Raw genomic sequence first — 21,927 nt, forward strand, 5'->3', positions numbered from 1 at the left:
TTTAAACATAAGGTAAGGAAGAAAGCATTATTTTTCCACACTAGGCAATATTTATGGAAATTATTAACCTAAAGTTTGATATAGCCTGGCTACATAGATTTAGAAAGCATTCATAACTTCATAAGGGGTTACTCAGAGAAAGTGGGAGGTTTAGGAGTTGAGTACAACTGTATATGTGGTAGTGTTAGAAAGAAAATAATAGTTTGGGAACATATCTTATTTAAGAGGATATTATTAAGTTCTTAAATCTCCCAATTCTCATACTTCTAATGAAAAATGTTAACTTATATGCTCTGCCCCAATTAGTAACTAAAAATAACATACTTAGATATTTTCAGTGCTTAAATTAAGAAATGATATGGCTATATTTTGATTTCTGTTAAATTCTTAATGAAAGTAACTTTCTTTAGTATAGACTTTTAATTGGTCTTGAGTGACACAGCCATCTAAATATTTCTATTTTATCAATACATATGCTGAATATCAAGTGGTAAAAATTAAGTTGTAATATATTCATATTTAAGAGATATATTATCTGAGTATTACTCAATCTTTATTTCAAAGCATAATATCAGTCTTCTGAGTCTAATTCTTCTAAGAAGAATTAAAATTCTATATGTAAACATCTATAGCACCTATTTTTAGACTATTACCTCTGTGTAAAAACTAGATATTCCAGCTTGACATGATGCAAAATTCTCTCCAAATTGTTTCACATAATCTAAAATAAAGTAGAAAAATAATTAAAATTTCATTTTAAAATAAAGACAAAATCTGCATAATTTTGTTTATTTATAAATCCTTATAAGTATGCCTTTTAAAATCTCTTTTACAATAGTATTATTTTAAAAATTAGTAAGTAGTAAAATTTAAGGTCACAAATCTCTTCCATGTTGATCTTCAAAATATCCCTATGAAATAGCAATAGAGGTATCTATGCAGTCTCTTTTTCAGGGGAAGAATAGGCAACATACAAAAAGTTGTCAGGTGAGCATCTAAGACAAGAGATAGGATTTATGGCTTCCAGTCCAGGTTTCCATTTAAAATAGGCTTCCTAGATTTTGCCCAGCTGAAAATCACATAGTCAAGATCTGCGTGGAGATGGAGGGTCTCTTCTTACAAACCCCCCACGAATGTGTGCTTTGTGAAACTTACTATGGGCACAAAGCTTGCTTTTCCTGAAGAACTGACATAAGTAAACCTCTGTGAAGACAGAGGACCACATCTTTGTTTCCGTCTTGCTAACCAGAAATGTTGAATAAATTGGTAAGTCATTCATAATTACCACTCCTTGTCATGCTTTTTAATTCCTTTTTCTGTTTTCCCTGCTCCTATATATTTTTTAAGTTTAATTTTTAGTTGTCTTAGGTTTCTGCCTCCATGTCTTTTTTTTTTTTTTTTCCTCTATAGGATGTGGCTAAGTGTGTGTATGTGTATGTGTGTGTGTGTGTATATATATATATATATATATATATATATATATATAGGACTTCCCTGGTGGCTCAGACAGTAAAGTGTCTGTCTACAATGCGGGAGACCTGGGTTTGATCCCTGGGTTGGGATGATCCCTTGGAGAAGGAAATGGCAATCCACTCCAGTACTATTGCCTGGAAAATCCCATGGACAGAGGACCCTGGTAGGCTACAGTCCATGGGGTTGCAAAGAGTCGGACACGACTGAGCAACTTCACATTCATTCATTCATATATATATATATTTGTAGGAGTGCACATTGTCATCCATGGACATTATCAACCCTTTCATAAAGTTACCCAGAAAACACATGAAAAAATGTACTGGACCAAAATCTATACCGAAGGAGGCACCAGCATTTAATGAAGGAACCAGCCAGTGCAGGACAAGAATTGCAGCACCTGAAGCATTCAAGTGCATCATCTCACATGATTGGAATAGTCAGAAGTGGTTGCTGGGTCAGTTAAAAGCACCAGACATGGGGCCAGCTACATGGGGATGGATGTTGCAGTTGAAGAGTATCTCTAGCTTGCATCTCTATTAGACTGTCAAAACAATCTAATAGAGATGCAAGCTAAAGATTTTTTCAGCCTATACAGCTAATTCCTATCATCACACTTTTGTGCACTTGATTTTGAAGGAAACTGAGATCAGCAAGGGGAAAGGCCTCATCTGGACTGGAGATTATGACTCAGGCTGGCCAGTCTGCATTATAGAGAGACTGAAGACCTCAAATGATCATGAGGGCCTCCACAGTCAATCAGAGACAAATGTCCCAACTGTAAAATATTTGAAAATGTTAACCATAAACTATTATGAAAAATGGGACAATAGCTAGAGTAAGTTTTACTGCAACTAAGAAATTAAAATCCACCTTTTATCTTCTTGGCATTCAAAGACAAATTAGGAACACAGATGATATGACCTTTGCTATGATGTCAAATTCCAGGCATGAAAGAGGCCAGTATTAATAGAATCCATGTAATTTGGCTACGTGCTCCAGGTTTTGTCAAGTAATAGAAATTGCCTTTGGGCACTGAGGTAATCATTTTGGTTAAAAAAAACTGGAAACTGGCATTCACATATATTCTTTCTAAAGACACATATTCAGAATTTTAGTTCTGTTACAGGTATCATTTCTTCAGTGTTCTGTTGACATTCAACTCCAACTGCTTGTCTCAGTTGATGTCCTGGCTCTGTATGCACTAATGCTACCTATGACCTAAAATTTTTATGGGAAAGACCTTTCAAACTTACATTAGCAATTCCTTGCAGTTTCAAAGAAAATAAGTGAATTCAAGGGGGAAAAAAAAAAAAGACACAGTAGAAACGATCTGCCCACATTTATATTTTAAATTTTTCTGAATCCTGTTGGAAGTTAAAGATAAAGCAAGAAACAATTTTCTTCCTCCTAATCAGATTTTTCAATCTATTTCATAATTTTACTGAATTGAGAATATATTTAATGCTAAAATGGAAAATTATCAACTAGATGCTAGAACTATTCAAACGAATAGTTTGCAGTATTCCTAGCTCCCAAAAACCACAGTTGTTCAGTCGCTCAGTCGTGTCTGACTCTTTGTGACCCCATGGACTGTAGCACACCAGGCTTCCCTGTCATTTACTATCTCACAATTCATTTTTGAAAATTGAAACTGCAATTGGATTAGCAAAAAAAGAAAAAAGAAAATAATAATATGAGACATTAAAGAGAACATAGCTGTTTTCAAAGATCCTCCCACCGCTAACCAAGTATCCAAATTTGAAAAAAACAAATTTAAAGGCATTCACATATTTATCTTGATCCAGTTAATATCAAAACCATGCCTTACCTTGATAGCATGGAGCTATTCTTTTACTCAGTTCTGTTCGTAAATCAGAAGGCATTCCATAGCAAACACCCGTGGGGAGCTTAGACTCAGTCCTTATGTAAAATATATTTTTCCATCTATGCCCACAAGTCTGAATAAAACATAAAAGTAGACCAAACGATGTGAAAGTCACACCCAGGGTATCTGGTTTCACAATGTGATCAGGGAACTATCCCAACAACCTACCACAATGGAGCCGTTTTCTCCAGGCTGTCTGGAAAGCGTGACCCCCAGCCATTGATTATCTCTTTCTTCCAAGCAAGTCTTTCCACAAGGATCTCCAAAAGGGCTACCTACAGTGTTGGAAAATAATTTTATCAGCAGTTATCTTGAAAACAATGTTATTCTGCAAGAACAGAGAAAATAAGCATGCATGCTCATCCCCAGTGGTTTTTCTCCAGCTTCTGTGGAATACCGTCTTTCCCTGCTTCCCTGTCATCACATATTTGGTGCACACTGTGGGGGTAACCATGAGTTACTCTGTGCTAACATAATTGCTCTCTCACTGTGATTTTTGTTTGTAGAAAAGACCTCTGATTGGCAATACCAGGAAGAGACAGCTTTCATATAGGAGATAGCTAACCAGCGTGACTAAGAGTGGGGAAACCAGTTTAAACCAACATGGGCTGTGCAAGTTTAACTGCATTATGCAATGCTTGGCAAAGAATGTACACCTTTGTCTTGATCATTTATCTAGCAATGCCAGCAACATTACCAGAGCGCTTTCTAAAACATTTCATGTGCTGAGACACTAAGAATAGAAGGGCTACAATAAGGTCCTCAACATTTAAGTCACAGTTTGTTGAAGCTGGAAGATGATGACCGTGGGAAGCGGCTGTATGCAATTAACATACTAACAATGCCTACCATTTTAAACAAACTGCCCTATGGTTTACAGTTAGTGGAACTGTGATGTTTTCTAAAAAGAAAAAAGACTTTGAAAAACTGGATTATCTTAGTATAGAAAAAACTTCAGAAGGCACTTTGACAAAGACATGAATAGCCAGAAAGCCAAAAATATTACACATAAGCAATACTTCTAAAACGTACAAAAAAAAGTGATATTCCCAGTGACTTTTTCCTTATTCTGTTAAAATCACTTCTTTGCTTTATGGCTGGGATCCTATATTAACTGTGATTTCAAGTAAGTGGTTTTGGGGGAGAATAAGATGCAGCATATTAAGATTCCTTTTGCTGCCTATTTCCACACACTTCAAATGCATTGTGACAGGTCCACTGCACTTGAACTTACTTCTAAAGGCAGATAAATACATTTGCATCAATTTGACTGCATACAGACATGGAACTTGACTTTTTAAACTTAATTTTAGTGCCAAATTTCATTCATTGATAGGTACCATACTCTAAATCATTAGGCACCTACCACCTTAACCCTTAAATAAAGCATCCTGGGCAAACTCAGAATACTTACACAGATAATGTAGTATTGGAAAGGGAAATTATTTGCAGTAAGTCTGGGTAAGAGAGAATTTAAGGAGTGTGGAAAGATATTTGTGTACACATTGTATACATTTGTTCATTCTCTACCATGAAGTTCAGGACAAACCAACCCTCCGACATAGCTAACCTGAAGAAAGTTTCTTAGCCCCTTCTCTGGAGATTGATTTCATAGGTCCAAGGGAGGCCCTGACTACCCAGGTGTTTTTCATGATCTGGAACACCGTTCCTGTGCTATGTGGATCGTCTTTTTTTGGCCGAGTTTCTTGCAGAATAGTAATGTCAACTCCTGCCTCCTGGTAGTGCCTGCAAGAGCGTGAGACGGAGGAAGACGACTAAGGACAGGTCTAGAAAGACAAGGCTGGGCTTCATTAGCAATGGCTACTTGGAACGGGCTTCCCAGGTGTCTCAGTAACAGAGTCTCCCAGCCAATGCAGGAGACATGGGTTCAACCCCTGGGTCGGGAAGATCTCCTGGAGGAGAAAATGGAAACCCACTCCAGTATTCTTGGCTGGGAAATTCCCTGGTCAGAAGAGCCTGGTGGGCTATAGTCCATAGGGTTGCAAAAGTGTCAGACATGACTTAGCAACTAAACAAAAACTTGAAATGGAAAGGAGATATTGCAGCAGCCTAAACCTTGATCAAGGATGGAAGCATCAGGTTTCTCTATTCAAGTTAATAAAGAAAAGAAGGGACGAGGGGGAGGGAAGGAGAGAAAGACAATTATATTGTAGCATTGAGGGGGTCAAGTCTAACAAAGAAAGTGGTTACTTTGGCTATATTATGCCCATATAATTGAAAGAAAGTGAAAGAATAACAAACAAGAAATTTTAATTTTCATTATGATACAAAGGTTTGACTTTTTACTAAAACTTCTATTTTTTTTTAATTAATGTCAAAAATAGATGATAAATGGTGGATTCATCTACCCAAAGTTGTGGTGGCAAGAACACACAGAAGAACTGTACAAAAAAAGTTCCTAATGACCTGGATAACCATGATGGTGTGAAAACTCACCTAGAGCCAGACATTCTAGAGTGTGAAGTCAAGCAGGCCTTAGGAAGCATTACTACAAACAAAGCTAGTGGAGGGGATGGAATTCCAGCTGAGCTCTTTCAAATTCTGAAACATGACACTGTTGAAGTGCTGCACTTACGCCAGCAAATTTAGAAAACTCAGCAGTGGCCACAGGACTGGAAAAAGTCTGTTTTCACCCCAATCCCAAAAAAGGGCAATACCAAAGAAAGCTCAAACTGCCACACAATTGTGCTCATTTCACATGCTAGCAAGGAAATGCCCAAAATTCTTCAAATTAGACTTCAACAGTACATGAACCAAGAACTTCCAGATGTACCAGCTGGATTTAGAAAAGTCAGAGGAACCAGAGATCAAATTGCCAACATCTCTTGGATCAAAGAAAAAGCAATAGAATTCCAGAAACACATCTCCATCTATTTCATTGACTACAACGAAAGCTTTGACTGTGTGGATCACAACAAACAGTGGAAGATTCTTAAAGAGATGGAAATACCAGACCACCTTATCTGCCTCATGAGAATCCTGTATGCAGGTCAAGAAGCAACAGTTAGAACTCAACATGGAAAAATGGACTGGTTCCAAATTGGGAAAGGAGTATGCCAAGACTATATATTGTCACCCTGCTTATTTAACTTACGTGCAGAGTACAACATGCAAAATTCTGGGCTGTATGAAGCCCAAAGTGAACTCAAGATTTCTGGGAGAAATATCAATAACTTCAGATATGCAGATGACACCCTAATGGCAGAAAGCAAAGAGGAAATAAAGAGCCTCTTGATGAAGTTGAAAGAGGAGAGTGAAAAAGCTGGGTTAAAACTTAACATTCAAAAAACTAAGATCATAGCATCCAGTCCCATCACTTAATGGCAAACAGATGGGGAAAAAATGGAAACAGTGACAGACTTTATTTTTTGGGCTCCAAAATCACTGCAGATGGTAAATGCAGTCATGAAGTTAAAAGACGCTTGCTCCTTGGAAGAAAAGCTATGACCAACCTAGACAGCATATTAAAAAGCAGAGACATTACTTTGCCAACAAAGTTCCATACAGTCAAAGCTATGGTTTTTCCAGTAGTCATGTATGGATGTGAGAGTTGAACTATAAAGAAAGCTGAGCGCCAAAGAATTGATGCTTTTGAACTGTGGTGTTGGAGAAGATTCTTAAGAGTCCCTAGGACTGCACGGAGATCCAACCAGTCCATTCTGAAGGAGATCAGTCCTGGATATTCACTGGAAGGACTGATGCTGAAGCTGAAACTCCAATACCTTGTCCACCTGATGGGAAGAACTGATTCATTTGAAAAGACCCTGATGCTGGGAAAGATTGAAGGCGGGAGGAGAAGGGAATGACAGAGGATGAGATGGTTGGATGGCATCATTGACTCCATGGACATGAGTTTGAGCAAGCTCCAGGAGTTGGTGATGGACAGGGAAGCCTGGCATGCTGCAGTCCATGGGGTCGAAAGGTTCAGTTCAGTCCAGTCACTCAGTCGTGTCCAACTCTTTGTAACCCCATGAAATGCAGCACTCCAGGCCTCCCGGTCCATCACCAACTCCCGGAGTTTATCCAAACTCATCTCCATGGAGTCGGTGATGCCATCAAACCATCTCATCCTCTGTCATCCCCTTCTCCTCCCGCCCTCAATCTTTCCCAGCATCAGGGTCTTTCCAAATGGGTCAGCTCTTCACATCAGGTGGCCAAAGTATTGGAGTTTGAGTTTCAACATCAGTCCTTCCAATGAACACTCAGGACTGATCTCCTTTAGGATGGACTGGTTGGATCTCCTTGCACTCCAAGGGACTCTCAAGAGTCTTCTCCAACACCACAGTTCAAAAGCATCAATTCTTCGGCACTCAGCTTTCTTTATTATCCAATTCTCACATCCATACATGACTACTGGAAAAACCATAACCTTGATTAGATGGACCTTTGTTGACGAAGTAATGTCTCTGCTTTTTAATATGTTGTCTAGGTTGGTCATAACTTTCCTTCCAAGGAGTAAGCGTCTTTTAATTTCATGGCTGCAATCACCATGTGCAGTGATTTTGGAGCCCCCAAAAATAAAGTCAGCCACTGTTTCCACTGTTTATCCATCTATTTGCCATGAAGTGATGGGACCAGATGCCATGATCTTAGTTTTCTGAATGTTGAGCTTTAAGCCAACTTTTTCACTCTCCTCCTTCACTTTCATCAAGAGGTTCTTTAGTTGTTCTTCGCTTTCTGCCATAAAGGTGGTGTCATCTGCATATCTGAAGTTATTGATATTTCTCCCAGCAATCTTGATTCCAGCTTGTGCTTCATCTAGCCCAGCGTTTCTCATGATGTTCTCTGCATATAAGTTAAATAAGCAGGGTGACAATATACAGCCTTGACATACTCCTTTTCCTATTTGGAACCAGTCTGTTGTTCCACATCCAGTTCTAACTGTTGCTTCCTGACCTGCATACAGGTTTCTCAAGAGGCAGGTCAGGTGGTCTGGTATTCCCATCTCTTTCAGAATTTTCCAGTTTATTGTGATCCACACAGTCAAAGGCTTTGACATAGTCAATAAAGCAGAAATAGATGTTTTTCTGGAACTCTCTTGCGTTTTCAATGATCCAACAAAGAGTTGGACACAAATGACTGACTGATGTACTGATGTGAAAGCTGGACCATAAAGAAGGCTGCGCACTGTAGAATTGAGGTTTTTGAACTGTGGTGCTGGAGAAGACTCTTGAGATTCCCTTGAATAGCAAGGAGACCAAACCAGTCAATGCTAAAGGAAATCAGCCTTGACTGTTCATTGGAGGGACTGATGTTGAGGCTTCCCTGGTGGCTCAGATGGTAAAGAATCTGCTGCAATGTGGGAAAGCCGGGTTTGATCCCTGGGTTGGGAAGATCTCCTGGAGAAAGTAGTAGCAACCCACTCGAATATTCTTGCCTGGAGAATTCCATGGACAGTGGAGCCTGGTGAGCTACAGTCCATGGGGTGGCAAAGAGTCAGACACCACTGAGCGACACACACACACACACAAGCACACTGATGCTGAGTCTCCAATATTTTGGCCACCTGATGCAAAGAGCTGACTCACTGGAAAAGACCTTGATGCTGGGAAAGACTGAGGGCAGGAGAAGGGGATGACAGAGGGTGAAATTGTTGGATGGCATCATGGACTCCACGGACATGAGTCTGAGCAAACTCCAGGAGATAATGAAGGACAGGGAAGCCTGGGGTACTTCAGTCCATGGAGTGGCAAAGAGTCGGACATAACGGGGCAACTGAACAACAACATCCCAAAAGAAGCTCCAATAAAGTATCTTCTCTGAAAACACCAAAGTCTTTCTAAAATTAGTCAACATTCAGTTTATGAAGCAATTGTGCAGGAGGAAAATTAAAGACAGGAGAGAACAGAGGTCACAAACAATATATTACCTCTTTATAATATATTGATACTATATTTATACTACTTTAAAATGCTGTGTATTTAATGAACAGTTTCATTAAGATTATGGCCAATATTTAGACACAAGTTTCCTGTTCTAGAGATGCCACCACAAAGTTTAAAAACATATAGTAATATGTATGCAATAAACATACAATAGTTTGGAACCACAAAATGCCATGTAAATAGCATGAAAATGGCCCCAAAGTTTTTTTTTGATTAATATATTTAATTGGAGGACCATCACTTCACCACACTGTGGTGGCCCCTGCCACACATCCACAGGCCTCAGCCATGGGCTCACATGTACCCCCCATCCTGAACCCCCCTCCCAACTCCTTCCCTGTGCCATCCCTCTGGGTTGTCCCAGGGCACTGGCTTTGAGTCCCCGGCTTCATGCATCGAACTTACACTGAAAATGGCCCAAAAGTTTTTATACAGAAAAATAGTGAATCATCATCTGTTTCTCAGCTGAGTTCTCTTATTGATTTTAAAATAGAGACTAGAGAAACTCCTATCTCGGGAACTGTTTTCCAGGCCCACAGATTATCCCCCTTTGCATCCTTTCTGTTTTAGCTCTCCCAGGTGACATCACAGTGTCATTACTGCTCAGACTCTCAAGCGTCACACACTTAGATAATTCTAGAAAATGGACAAATACACAGACTCCTGCTTACGTAAGTTTCTTCTCTCTACTTCCTAACACTGCTTCTGTCACAGGCAGCTCCCAACAGCAACAATAATCTTGAGCTACTTTCAGCACGACAAAATCAGCTGGAAGAACGAACAGCTTATAACTCTCCACTACTGAGCTGGGTCTCTTCTTAATTTTGAGCAACTTTCCCCCTCTGCTTCTGGAGTGCTTGCGGAATCTTGGCAAAGGGGTCAGACCACATCACCAGCTTATGCTCTGTGTCTCTCCAGAGCTTTCCCTTCACCTCTGTGCTCTGGAGGACACACCTTTTCACGTGGTTCTCAGCTCTGGCTGGATATCAAGATCAGCTGGGGGAGTTTCGAACAAATACTGACACCTGGTCCCACTCTCTGGCTCAGATTTGATGTGCCCACATTGAGATTCAGACCAGAATTTTTCACACAGTTCCCCAGGTAATGGTAGCATGCAGCTGGACTTATGAGCAACTGTTCTGCAATATACATGGTTTCGCCATTTCCTGTGTTATACAATAATTGAAAAGGAACTACTCCATTTAGAAAATGACAGTAATATTTTTTTGCCCTCCTTGGTTTCAACAAAACATTGAAATAGCATATCAAATGTTAAGCCAATTTTTTTCATGTGGAAATACAGTATTTATAATTTGGTCAGAAATGATGATTATGAGAACTGTCATGAGGAAGTTTATTCTCATGAATTTCCCTTACAGAACATCATAGATAAATGCAGATGATCTTTATATTTTATCCAAATGTCATGCTGAAATGATTTATAATCTGGTTTTCAATTCAGCTCATACATTACTGATCTAAACTCTTAGTAAATCAAATCAGCTTCATAATTTAAAAAATGTACTTTACATGGTTTAACATAAACGAGGTTGGTAGAAATTAATACATGATAATTTTCCATGCTTTTATACAACTAGAATGACTAATTCTCAGCACAGTTGAATGCATTTTCCCAGTAGACATTAAAAAAAAAAAAAAAAACAAAGCCTCATGAAAACCAGACTCCTTATTCTAAAAATTAAGTCCATCTTTCTCTTTCATAATTTTCCTCTTTCAATTTGTATTTGGGAAAGTAAATACAAAGATGTATGCTTACTATTTGGTTTTCATTTCCACTTACTGATTTTGTTTTAGTATGTACATGAGTATATAAATATGAATAAGTAGTGATTTTGATAGATGGATACAAAGGATAATAGTACAAAGCCAATTAGGAACATTTTTTGCCATTTTTTTTTTTACTGTTTTTCATGTCATCTATTTTAGTGCCATTGTTTCAAGTGACAAAATATGACAGAGACTATGGGAGACGAGATATTTGTTCTTGATTGTCACTTGATGGGGGAAGACTGACTATTTCATTGACTGTGGCATTTCCACAGCACAGAACAGGGCATACATGCAGTACGCAGGAACAAAATATTTGCTGAGGGAGGGAATTCTAATACCCACTTTTTCCACCACAAAATGTTCCACCAAAGGGTACTAGAGGTTGGACTGTTGAGAGACCCTTGGACAGCAATGAGATCAAATCAGTCAATCCTAAAGGAAATCAACCCTGTGGGAACAGGGTTGATTTCCTGGAAGATTTGGGAGAATGGCATTGAAACATGTAAAATATCATGTATGAAACGAGTTGCCAGTCCAGGTTCGATGCACGATACTAGATGCTTGGGGCTGGTGCACTGGGAAGACCCAGAGGGATGGAATGGGGAGGGAGGAGGGAGGAGGGTTCAGGATGGGGAACACATGTATACCTGTGGCAGATTCATTTTGATATTTGGCAAAACTAATACAATTATGTAAAGTTTAAAAATAAAATAAAATTAAAAAAAAAAAAAAAAAGGAAATCAACCCTGAATATTCACTGGAAGGACTGATGCTGAAGCTCTAATACTTTGGCCACCTGATTTGAAGAGCCAACTGATTAGAAAAGACCCTGGTGCTGGGAAAGATTGAGAGCAGGAGGAGAAGGGGGCAGCAGAGGATGAGATGGTTAGATAGCATCACTGACTCAATGGGCATGGATCTGAGCAAACTCCAGGAGATAGTAAACGACAAGAGAGCCTGGCGTGCTGCAGTCCATGGGGTCACAAAAAGCCGGACACGACTTAGCAACTGAAGAAGAATAACAGAGGATACAACTGCAAAGTTTTCGCCATTCAGGGATCTAAACTTTGGAGAGGTCTTCTTTCTTCCTACTATTCTCCCCTACTTCTCTTCCAAAACACTAGTCCCTTAAGTTTTAAGATAGTAGCAGATGGTCTGAAGGAAAACAATGTTTGCAGGTTTGAAGATCTTTACAAAGTGTGATATGTGAGTAGGATGGTTTAGGATTGAGAATTAGGTGGGCCTCCAGAGATGGCTGTCTCAGAGGGATTCTGCAAGGACTGTGGGCAGTAAATGAGGGGTGTGAAGGGCTTGGGCCAGAGCCGGGCAGAGAAAGCAGGCAAACATTAGTTGATGTTGACATTATTATTTTAAGGATTAAGCTAAAGATATGATTATGGTACACATGTCATGGAATATATCCTCCTCCATAACATATTTGTGGCATTTCACTGCCAGCGACCAACCTAGACAGCATATTAAGAAGCAGAGACATTACTTTGCCAAAAAAGGTCTGTCTAGTTAAGGCTATAGTTTTTCCAGTGGCCATGTATGGCTGTGAGAGTTGGACTATAAAGAAAGCTGAGCACCAAAAAATTGATGCTTTTGAACTGTGGTGTTGGAGAAGACTCTTGAGAGTCCCTTGGACTGCAAGGAGATCCATCCAGTCCATTTTAAAGGAGATCAGTCCTGGGTGTTCATTGGAAGGACTGATGTTGAAGTTGAAACTCCAATACTTTCGCCACCTGATGCAAAGAGCTGACTTACTGGAAAAGACCCTGATGCTGGGAAAGATTGAGGGCAGGAGGAGAGGGGGACAACAGAGGATGAGATGGTTGGATGGCATCACCGACTCAATGGACATGGGTTTGGGTGAACTCTGGGAGTTGGTGATGGACAGGGAGGCCTGTCGTGCTGTGGTTCATGGGGTCTCAAAGAGTCGGACAGGAGTGAGAGACTGAACTGAACTGTCAGCGAGCCCTTACCATACACATTCATTTAATTCTCACAGCAGCAACGGAGGACTATGCTAACAATCTCATTTCACAGGTGGAGAAATAGAATCTTAAAGAAGTAAAGATATTTGCCCAAATTCATGGGACCAGTAAATGGAAAAGATTAAAGACATTTTAGAATGAAATACTGCCATTTGCAGAAACATGGATGGATCTCGAGATTATCATATCAAGTGAAGTAAATCAGACAAAAATATATGATATCAAGTATATGCAGAATCTAAAATATGATATGAATGAATATATTTACAAAACAAAAATAGACTTACAGACATAGAAAACAAACTCATAGTTACCAAAGGGAAAAAGGTGGAGAAGGATAAATTAAGAGATTGGGATCAGCAGATACAGATACAAACTATTATACATAAAAGAGACCAACAATAAGGTCCTACTGTAAAGCACAAGATATTATATTCGATATCTTACACTAAAACGTAATGGAAAAGAATTTTAAAAAACTTTTAGTAATTGAAGATCTCAAAGTAGTTACTTTCCACGAGTCTGGAGTATATACAATAGAACTGTACAAATACTTCAAACGTATGAATTATCTGAATCAATTTCACTTTCTAATCTTTTCTGCCAGCTGAAAATGTGTAAAATTTCTAGTCAGCTTTCTAGGGTTCATGAAAAATGTCACTTACTTGGTCCCTATCTTACCCTGATCTTTTCCTCAGGTTAGATCAATTCTCAGCACTTTGGCATTTCCACTGAGGAATGAGCAAGGGGTAAGACCAGACTCAAAGGTCTTCCTGTAGCCTTTTGACAGCTTGAGTGACACATTGTGGGTAGGGCAGCTTGGGACTTATGGATGCAATGACAAGTGTTTATCTGCCTGTGTTACTGGCTTAATCAGTTCAGACATTTTATTGGGGCTCTCAAACTGGTCTTCTGGATACTAAGACAACACACACATTGGTCTGATCTTTCAAAACACTACATAATTTTCAAGTTTTAGAAAAATAGTGAAAGACCTTACTTCCATCAATTACTTTTTTAACATGAAGTTCTACTCTATTGAAAGATTAGTCCTATATATTTCAAACCCTTCCACTCTAAATTTTTCTCAAATAATCCTGAAAGACAAATGACTCTTGTTGTACGTTCTATAAAGCATCATTCATTCAATATATCTGTATTTGTAGAAACAACAATTACTGAGTGAAACAGAATACAGAAAAGACATATGGGATTAAAAGCAAACATACCAATTCAAATATGACCAGAATACAAGGCCTACCATTGGAGGGTTATAAAAATTACCGAAAATGTATGCCTGTGCATACAAGACTTTCTGGCACTGAGTAGGTGTTCATTAAATGAGGGGTAAATGCTTCCCCAGTGTACTCACACTGCATTGATGTGGACCCACCAGCAGAGGGAGCTCACGGTGCTGTGAGGTTGGATCAGCAGCATTCCTTCAGCTCTTTAAGCCAAAAGGCCCCTTGTTTTTATTTCTTATCAAACACTAATTATTACTAAACCCATTAGATTATGCTTCTTATATTAAACTGTGTACTTTTCCCAAACATCTAATAAAATGTGATGGTGATGTTTCTAAAAGGTAACAGTGACGTTCATGAATTTAACAGCTAAAACAATAACTGAGTAATGAACAGTAAAACACCAGTTTTAGAGGAGATATGGGACATGAACGTACTAAACTTCCAAGAGCATTTCCACCAACTCATCTAGTGGCACTCAAGGGTCAAAGTATCAAATTAAACATCAAAATTAAAAACAATTCTTGCTGTCTCTTTAAATTGTCATGTTCTTAGACTTAGTAATAAAAATCTGATAATGATGGATAATCATGCTCAATTTATATAAGTAACAGTTCCTATAATCATAGGCCTGAAAAAAACAGCTATTCCAGTCTTCTAGGTCATTTTATTTTAATTATAGTTTTTATTTTATAATTTTATTTATTTTACTTTGTTGTATTTAGGAAGAGTTCCACACAGAGGTGAATGCATTCAGGCAGCAGAGTCTAGCCTGATGGTTGCAATTTTATAAATCTGGGTTGATCCTGAGTCATCACTAGACTTCTGAGCCCTAGAAATCCATTCTGCTTGTGAGCCTGGATCTAAGATAAGGGTTTCCCTCCAAGTTCCTTGGGTCCAAACTTCTTCACATTCCCATAGAAAACCTATACAAGTCTTTTTACTAAGTAGAGCAGAACAATGTACAGCAACTGATATATCCACCGAGCATAATGTAAAGAAGGAATGTTGTCTTACAATAATTATTAAAATAACACTTATTAAATGCTTCCCATGTAATAGGCACACTTTTAACATATGTGAACATATATATTAAGTCATTTAATTTTCCTTATATCCCTTAAAGGTGGGTATTATTATCATTATTCCAATTTTATACATGGAGAAGCTGAAAGAAAGGGAGAATAAGCATCTTGCCCAAAGTCACTAAACTTTTAAGTGGGGGAAGGAAAGAGTCAAGCCCACACTGTCATCCACTACTTTACAGTGATTTGCTATGAGTACTTCACTATTAATCAGCGAATGAATCCAAGTATTGGCACTATTAATAATCCTATTCTAATTCTATTTCATTATAACTTATATTTTAACGTCCAACATTAGAAAATAAGGAAAAACAACTCTTTGTTTCCATGGTTTTCAATTAATCTCTTAGACTTAAGGAGTCATTTGAAAAAGCATCATTAATATACAAATACCATTTCATTTGAAAAAGTATTACTAATATAGATACTGTTGTTCTTTGAAACAAAAACAGTATAAAAATGTGAGCAGAAAAGCACTCCAGGGAAACCTGCCCTCACTTAATGCTCACTGGTCAATACTGACGTTCTGAGCTTGGTTTTGGAATTCACAGGGTAGGATGGAGGAGGAGGTCAGGATGATAATAAAGTTCAAAAATAAAAATTAGTCAGGGAGTCCATGGCATCATTCTGTACCAGTCAGTGTAGGATCAGACTGAAACGAGAGGTTACTGACAACAGAGGGCAACTTTTCATTCAAAGTTTAAAGGAGGGGATAAGATGTTGCAGAGACAATGCAACAATGATCTTCAGACAAAATAATGATATTCTAATAAATACTAAAAAATGGTCCCAAGAGAATAGAGAATAGCACTGAGGTTAGGTAGATCTAGAATGATTTCACAGAGGGTAGATACTGACAAGAGACTGCTACCTAGAATATAATTTTAAAAGGATATGTCTAATCCACTTCACAAAATATTTCCAGCAAAAGAGATTTGACAACTATGTCTATACTTCTACTATATCTGAACAATTCATTGTGAATTACAGTATTTCATATAAATTATATGGAAGAGATGACTAATCATTTGTTAAAACTCCTTAGGGATAAACTGAGGACATCAGAACCAACACACGGCATTACTGAACCCAGTCCTGTCCCCTGCAAGTCCAATTCCGTATTCTAATTTGATATTGCCAACTACTCCTAAAATTAAAATTCCGCCAACTTTAAAGACAGTCCATTCTAGATTTCCTGTCTCAGGAGTGCATATTCTTTAGACTGTCCAGTGTGAGTGGGCAGAGTCTGGAATGCAAGGCTGGCCTCTGGGAACAATGCTGAAACATACAGCAAATCCCAGAAGACCCCACCCAAATCTGAGAAGTGTACCCATCCATTCACATTCATTGAGACTCTACTATGTGCTCATCAAAACTGGTCAGAACTGACTCAATTACTCCTGTCCATTATTCCAAAATACTTTCATTATCCAGCTTCTTCTCCCTATTGTGTATATCTATCATTATGCTTGTGACATTTCTCATAAGTACGTATCTGTTTACCTGTTATTCCTGTAACTGAGTTCTTTGAAGGCTTTAGCCATCTTGACCAACTTTGTCTTCCAAGTACCAACATAAGTAATGGATAACATTTATTTAATAAATGAAGGAAGAACCCAAGGAAGAACTCTTCCTTTAACAAAGGAAGAGTTGATATCTGGCACCAATATTTTCTCACTCTTCACCCATCTGAAGTCTGGCATTACCACTATAACAGGTCTTTCCAAGGTTCTTAACAAACCAATTCTTTCTAAATCCAAAGACTCCTCCTAGGCTCTTACCTAGATTGACCTCTTGGCCTCTTTTGATATGCCAACCATTCACCTCTTCTCAAAATCTCCCATTCTTCAACTTCCATAAGGCCACATTCACCTGATTCCTTGGCTACCCCTTTTGTTTTTCCTCCTTAGTCTATTTTTCTTGCTCTTTTTTTCTTCCCCAATGGTTCTTAACCATGGATAAATACTGGAGTCATCTGAGAACCTCTGCAAACTCCCAATGCCCAACTAAGGATTCTTCACCCAACTCCAATGTGTGTGGGTGAAGCTTTTCCACACCACCACCAAGAAATTCTCTGATACTAGGTGGGGGTCCTGAAATCCAACTTGTAATTATAATACTATCTACCTGGAGATAATGTCAGATCCCACCACTTAAGGGTTCAGTTCTACAAGCTCCTTGACCAATGTCTGAGTAATAACTTTTAAAATTTAACTCCAGAAGCAAAAGCAACAAAAGCAAAAATAAATAAGCGGGACTACATCATACTACAAAGTTTCTGCACAGTAGAGGAAACCATCAACAAAACGAAAAAGCAACCTACTGAATGAGAGAAAATATGGAGCAGAGCTATATAAAAACATGACCAGCATCACTGACCATCAGGGGAATGCCAATCAAAACCACAAGGAGCTGTCACCTCACACCTGCTAGAATGGCTATTATCAAAAAGACAAGAGATAACCAGTGTTAGTGAGGGTGTGGAGAAAAAGGCTGTGCATCGTTGGCGGGAGTGTAAATTAGGGCAGCCACTATGGAAACAGTCTGGAGGTTCCTCAAAAAACTAAAAATAGAACTACCATAGTTCTAACAATCCCAACAATACTTTTGGGTACATATTCAAAGAAGAGGAAAACACAACTAAAAATAGCATAATGTATCCCCCCTCTGTAATAGCCAAGATGGGAAGCAACCTAAGTGTTCAATGAAGAGTGAGTGGATGAAGAGCTGCAGTATATATATGCAATGGGGTATTATTCAACCATAAAAAGGAATATAATCTTCTTGTCTGCAACAACATGATTGAGCCCTGATGACATTATGCTAAATGAACTAAGTCAGACAGAGAAAGATAAATATGATCTCGCTTATATGTGGAATCTTAACAAAAAAACAAAGCTCAGAGAGAGAACAGATATGTGGCTGCCAGAGGTGGGGGCAGAGAGGGAGAAATGGGTGAAGGAAACCAAAAGGTAAAAAAAAGAAAAAAGTACATACAGTACATTACTGAAGAACACTGAAAAATACCTTACTATCACCCAGCAATTTGTGATTATCTTCTATAGGACTAGTAAATTTAGGCAACTTTAATAAATTCATATAAAACTTCCTCAATGGGTAATGGAACTTTTAGAAGAAACTTGAAAGGTAAAAATGCACTGGGAGTATGTTTAACAGTTGATTAAAATACATGAAATATTTAAAAAAGACTACTTTCTTTCCATATTACCCCTCAACACACACTTCAGATGTCAATCTCAAGTCCACTGGCTATTGAAGTTTCCATCGATGTTTTCCTTTGGTTTGATTAATTTACAAGTGTGGCTCACAGAACTCAAGAAAACCATTTTACTCACTAGATTATCAGTTTATTATAAAAGGAGTAACTTAGGAACTGGATGGAAGAGACACACAGGGCAAGTCATGGGAAACTTGAAAGGAGCTCCCAGGCCCTCTCTGAATGCACCACTCGTCCTAAAGCCCCACATGTTCACAAGTCCTGTCCTTCTGGGCTTTTATAGAGGTTTCACTGCATAGCCATGAGTGATTAAATCATTGGCCATTGGCAACTGGTTCAGCCTCCAACCCCTCTTCTTCTGCTGGTGTCAGGGGGACAGGTATGAAAGTTCCAATCCTCTGATCATACAGTGTGCTCTGCTGGCAACCAGTCACATCCTTTGGTCCTAAAGTCACCTCATTAACCTAACAAATGACATATTTATCACTCTAGAAAACTCCAAGGGTTCTAGGATCACTGTGTCAGAAATGGGGTTGAAGACCAAATATATATTCTTACCATAAACCACAATATCTAACCTAGCTAGACCCACTCCCAGAGACCTTATTAGTTTAGGAGAAGGCCACCAGCACTGGGCTTCTTAAAGCTTGGCAGAAGAATCTAGGTTGCAGCTAGAGTTGACCGATCCTGTTCAAGCTGCTTCTCAAATGGCAGGAGTCCTGTGGGATCTCTTCTGGGTCCAGTGATCCATTTAACCTAGAACGTTCCCAGGTTAAACTCTTTAACGTCCATGGCTTTGATTACCATCTCTATGCCAATTTCCTTCAACTCTGAACTGCCTATATAGACCTCTCCTGCCCGCCAGGCCCATACATCCAACTGATTACCAGGTATCTATTTTTACATCTCACGAGACATAGCACCATCATCTGTTCAACAGCCCAAGTCAGAACCTTGGGTAACATCTTTGAAACCTTCTTCCTGTTCATCTCTCTCATTTACTAATTACGAAGTCCAGAGACCTAAGTTACAGAGACCCGCTCTGCAGACAAACAGCAGATGTCACCACTGACTAAATCAATGGCCAGTACAGACACCGTGGACCTCCTGCAGATCTTGCCAGCTTTTGTCCCACACGTATTAGTGCTCACTGATACCTGGGTTCTGCCGTAATCCCTTTTCCCTGCCCCTGAGGAGCCCAGGAGCCACCTTAGCAGCCAGCCCAGGCCTCTGTGGCTACCTTGGTGTGAGAAGCGAGCCAACTGACCTCCTCCCTGTACCCACCAAAGCCAAAGTACATGACACCTGCCTCCACCCCAGTGGCTGATGTCACCCTCAGGCCCAGGCTCAAGGTTCGGCCAGGCAGCTGTGAGGCTGCAGATCACCAGCCTGCTGCCCATCATCCCGCTCCACTGCTGTGCACACATCTGGTGAGAGCACACTCACAGCCGGGGCCCCTGTAGGTTCCTGTGGGTCTGCACCAGACCCTGCCTCTGTCACTGCTCAGCACCACCAGGCCCGCTGGAGCCAACACCTCCCTCTGTGCATCTGTGCCCCCAGCCCAACACCCAGCCCCAGCCTCCACTGCACTGTGCCCACACGGAGGGAGAGTGTATGACCACACAAGAGCATGCTGACAACCAGTGCTTCTGCAGCTGCCAGGGAAGTCACCAAGTTGTAACACAATAATCCCTGCTCGCTTCTCTCATCTACACCGCTTCACACGCCACAGTTCAACTGTACGCTCTTTTCTTTCCGCCCAAAGATACCGCCCTCTCAAAGACCTCAGGGTGCTCAAACACGCTTTGCTCTGTCCAGCACCCTCTCCCATAACCTCTTCCTCTGCTGCTGCTGCTGCTGCTGCTAAGTTGCTTCAGTCGTGTTCGACTCTGTGCGACCCCATACACGGCAGGCCACCAGGCTCCCCCGTCCCTGGGATTCTCCAGGCAAGAACACTGGAGTGGGTTGTCATTTCCTTCTCCAGTGCACGAAAGTGAAAAGTGAAAGTGAAGTCTCTCAATCGTATCCGACTCTTAGCGACCCCATGGACTGCAGCCTACCAGGCTCCTCCATCCATGGGATTTTCCAGGCAAAAGTACTGGAGTGGGGTGCCATTGCCTTCTCCACTTTCCTATAATAACCCAACCTATAGACTGCAAACCCCTTGAGGCAAGGGCTGTGTTTCTTTTGTGAGCCCAGGTTCCAGCACTTAGGCATCCTTCAGGAAATGGCCAAATGAACCAATGACCCACATACACAATGGATCACCATACCCAGCCCAAGAACTGTGGCCAAGGGGAGATATTTTTTAGCCATTAGAAATATCACCCAGTGGTCAAGTAAATTTTTGGCAATAAATAAAATGCATTTTAGAAAACCTCATGTCTCAAACCAGGTGGAAGCCATTCTTTCAGAGATGGAGTCTGCTGCTGCTGCTGCTAAGTCACTTCAGTCATGTCCGACTCTGTGCGACCCCATAGATGGCAGCCCACCAGGCTCCCCCATCTCTGGGATTCTCCAGGCAGGAACACTGGAGTGGGTTGCCATTTCCTTCTCCAATGCATGGAAGTGAAAAGTGAAAGTGAAGCTGCTCAGTCGTGTCCGACTCTTAGCGACCCCATGGACTGAAGCCTACGAAGCTCCTCCCATGGGATTTTCCAGGTAAGAGTACCGGAGTGGGTTGCCATTGCCTTCTCCGATGGAGTCTGGGAAACTGTTAGAAATCAGGAAACTTAATTCTTTTAATATGATAGTTTATTCATGAATCTCTCTGTCTTAATTTTGTGCATAATTAGCATAACAAACCTCTGTTCAGCGATGATTTTTCAAAATGATCAGTCTGTGTCAATATCAGCTTCATAAGCTACAATTTAAGGAGTATTGCAAATAAGAAAGAAAAGTTATCAAGAACATATTTGATGTTCCAACAGTGAGTGGTTTGTCTTTTAATGTTGTTAATAATTCCTACAAATCAGGCAGAAGTGAGAATGAGGTAATCATTAGTTAAATGACACAGATGCTAATTAACTTAACCTCTTCCAAGTAGGTTACATAATTTCCAGAAAGAAATCTGAAGGGAAATAATGATGACTAACTTGTAATAAATCATTGTTCTCTCTAGTAAGAAAAAGAGGGACAAGAGGGGAGCTTAAAGGTCTAGTAATTATACAACACTGATCTAGAAAAGTGAAAATCCTATTTACTTTACATATAGACATTGGGAAAGCACTTGCTAAAAAGTCAGTGTTATTTTGCATAGGGAAGTTATGTTTTTCTAAAACAGTGCTCTCCAATAGAAACATAAT

At 39.7% G+C, this 21,927-nt stretch overlaps 1 protein-coding gene across 2 annotated transcripts in view; it reads right to left on the reverse strand.

Annotated features, from left to right (window-relative positions):
* The window catches only part of ITGA4 (integrin subunit alpha 4), a 93,018-nt gene that overhangs the window by 65,861 nt on the left and 5,230 nt on the right, over positions 1-21,927 (reverse strand). Inside the window, exons 1-4 of one of the 2 annotated variants that reach the window (XM_055572023.1) lie at positions 9,939-10,230; positions 3,530-3,636; positions 3,305-3,434; positions 654-721 (exon numbers count right to left, since the gene is read on the reverse strand). In XM_055572023.1, the coding sequence (XP_055427998.1) occupies positions 654-721; positions 3,305-3,359 (123 nt within the window). In that variant the 5' untranslated portion in view covers positions 3,360-3,434; positions 3,530-3,636; positions 9,939-10,230. Of the gene's footprint in view, positions 1-653; positions 722-3,304; positions 3,435-3,529; positions 3,637-9,938; positions 10,231-21,927 lie in introns of those variants that run through there. The other variant, XM_055572024.1, reaches the window with a different exon arrangement.

This window comes from Bubalus kerabau, chromosome 3 (genome assembly GCF_029407905.1).
Source record: "Bubalus kerabau isolate K-KA32 ecotype Philippines breed swamp buffalo chromosome 3, PCC_UOA_SB_1v2, whole genome shotgun sequence".
NCBI lineage: Eukaryota > Metazoa > Chordata > Mammalia > Artiodactyla > Bovidae > Bubalus > Bubalus kerabau.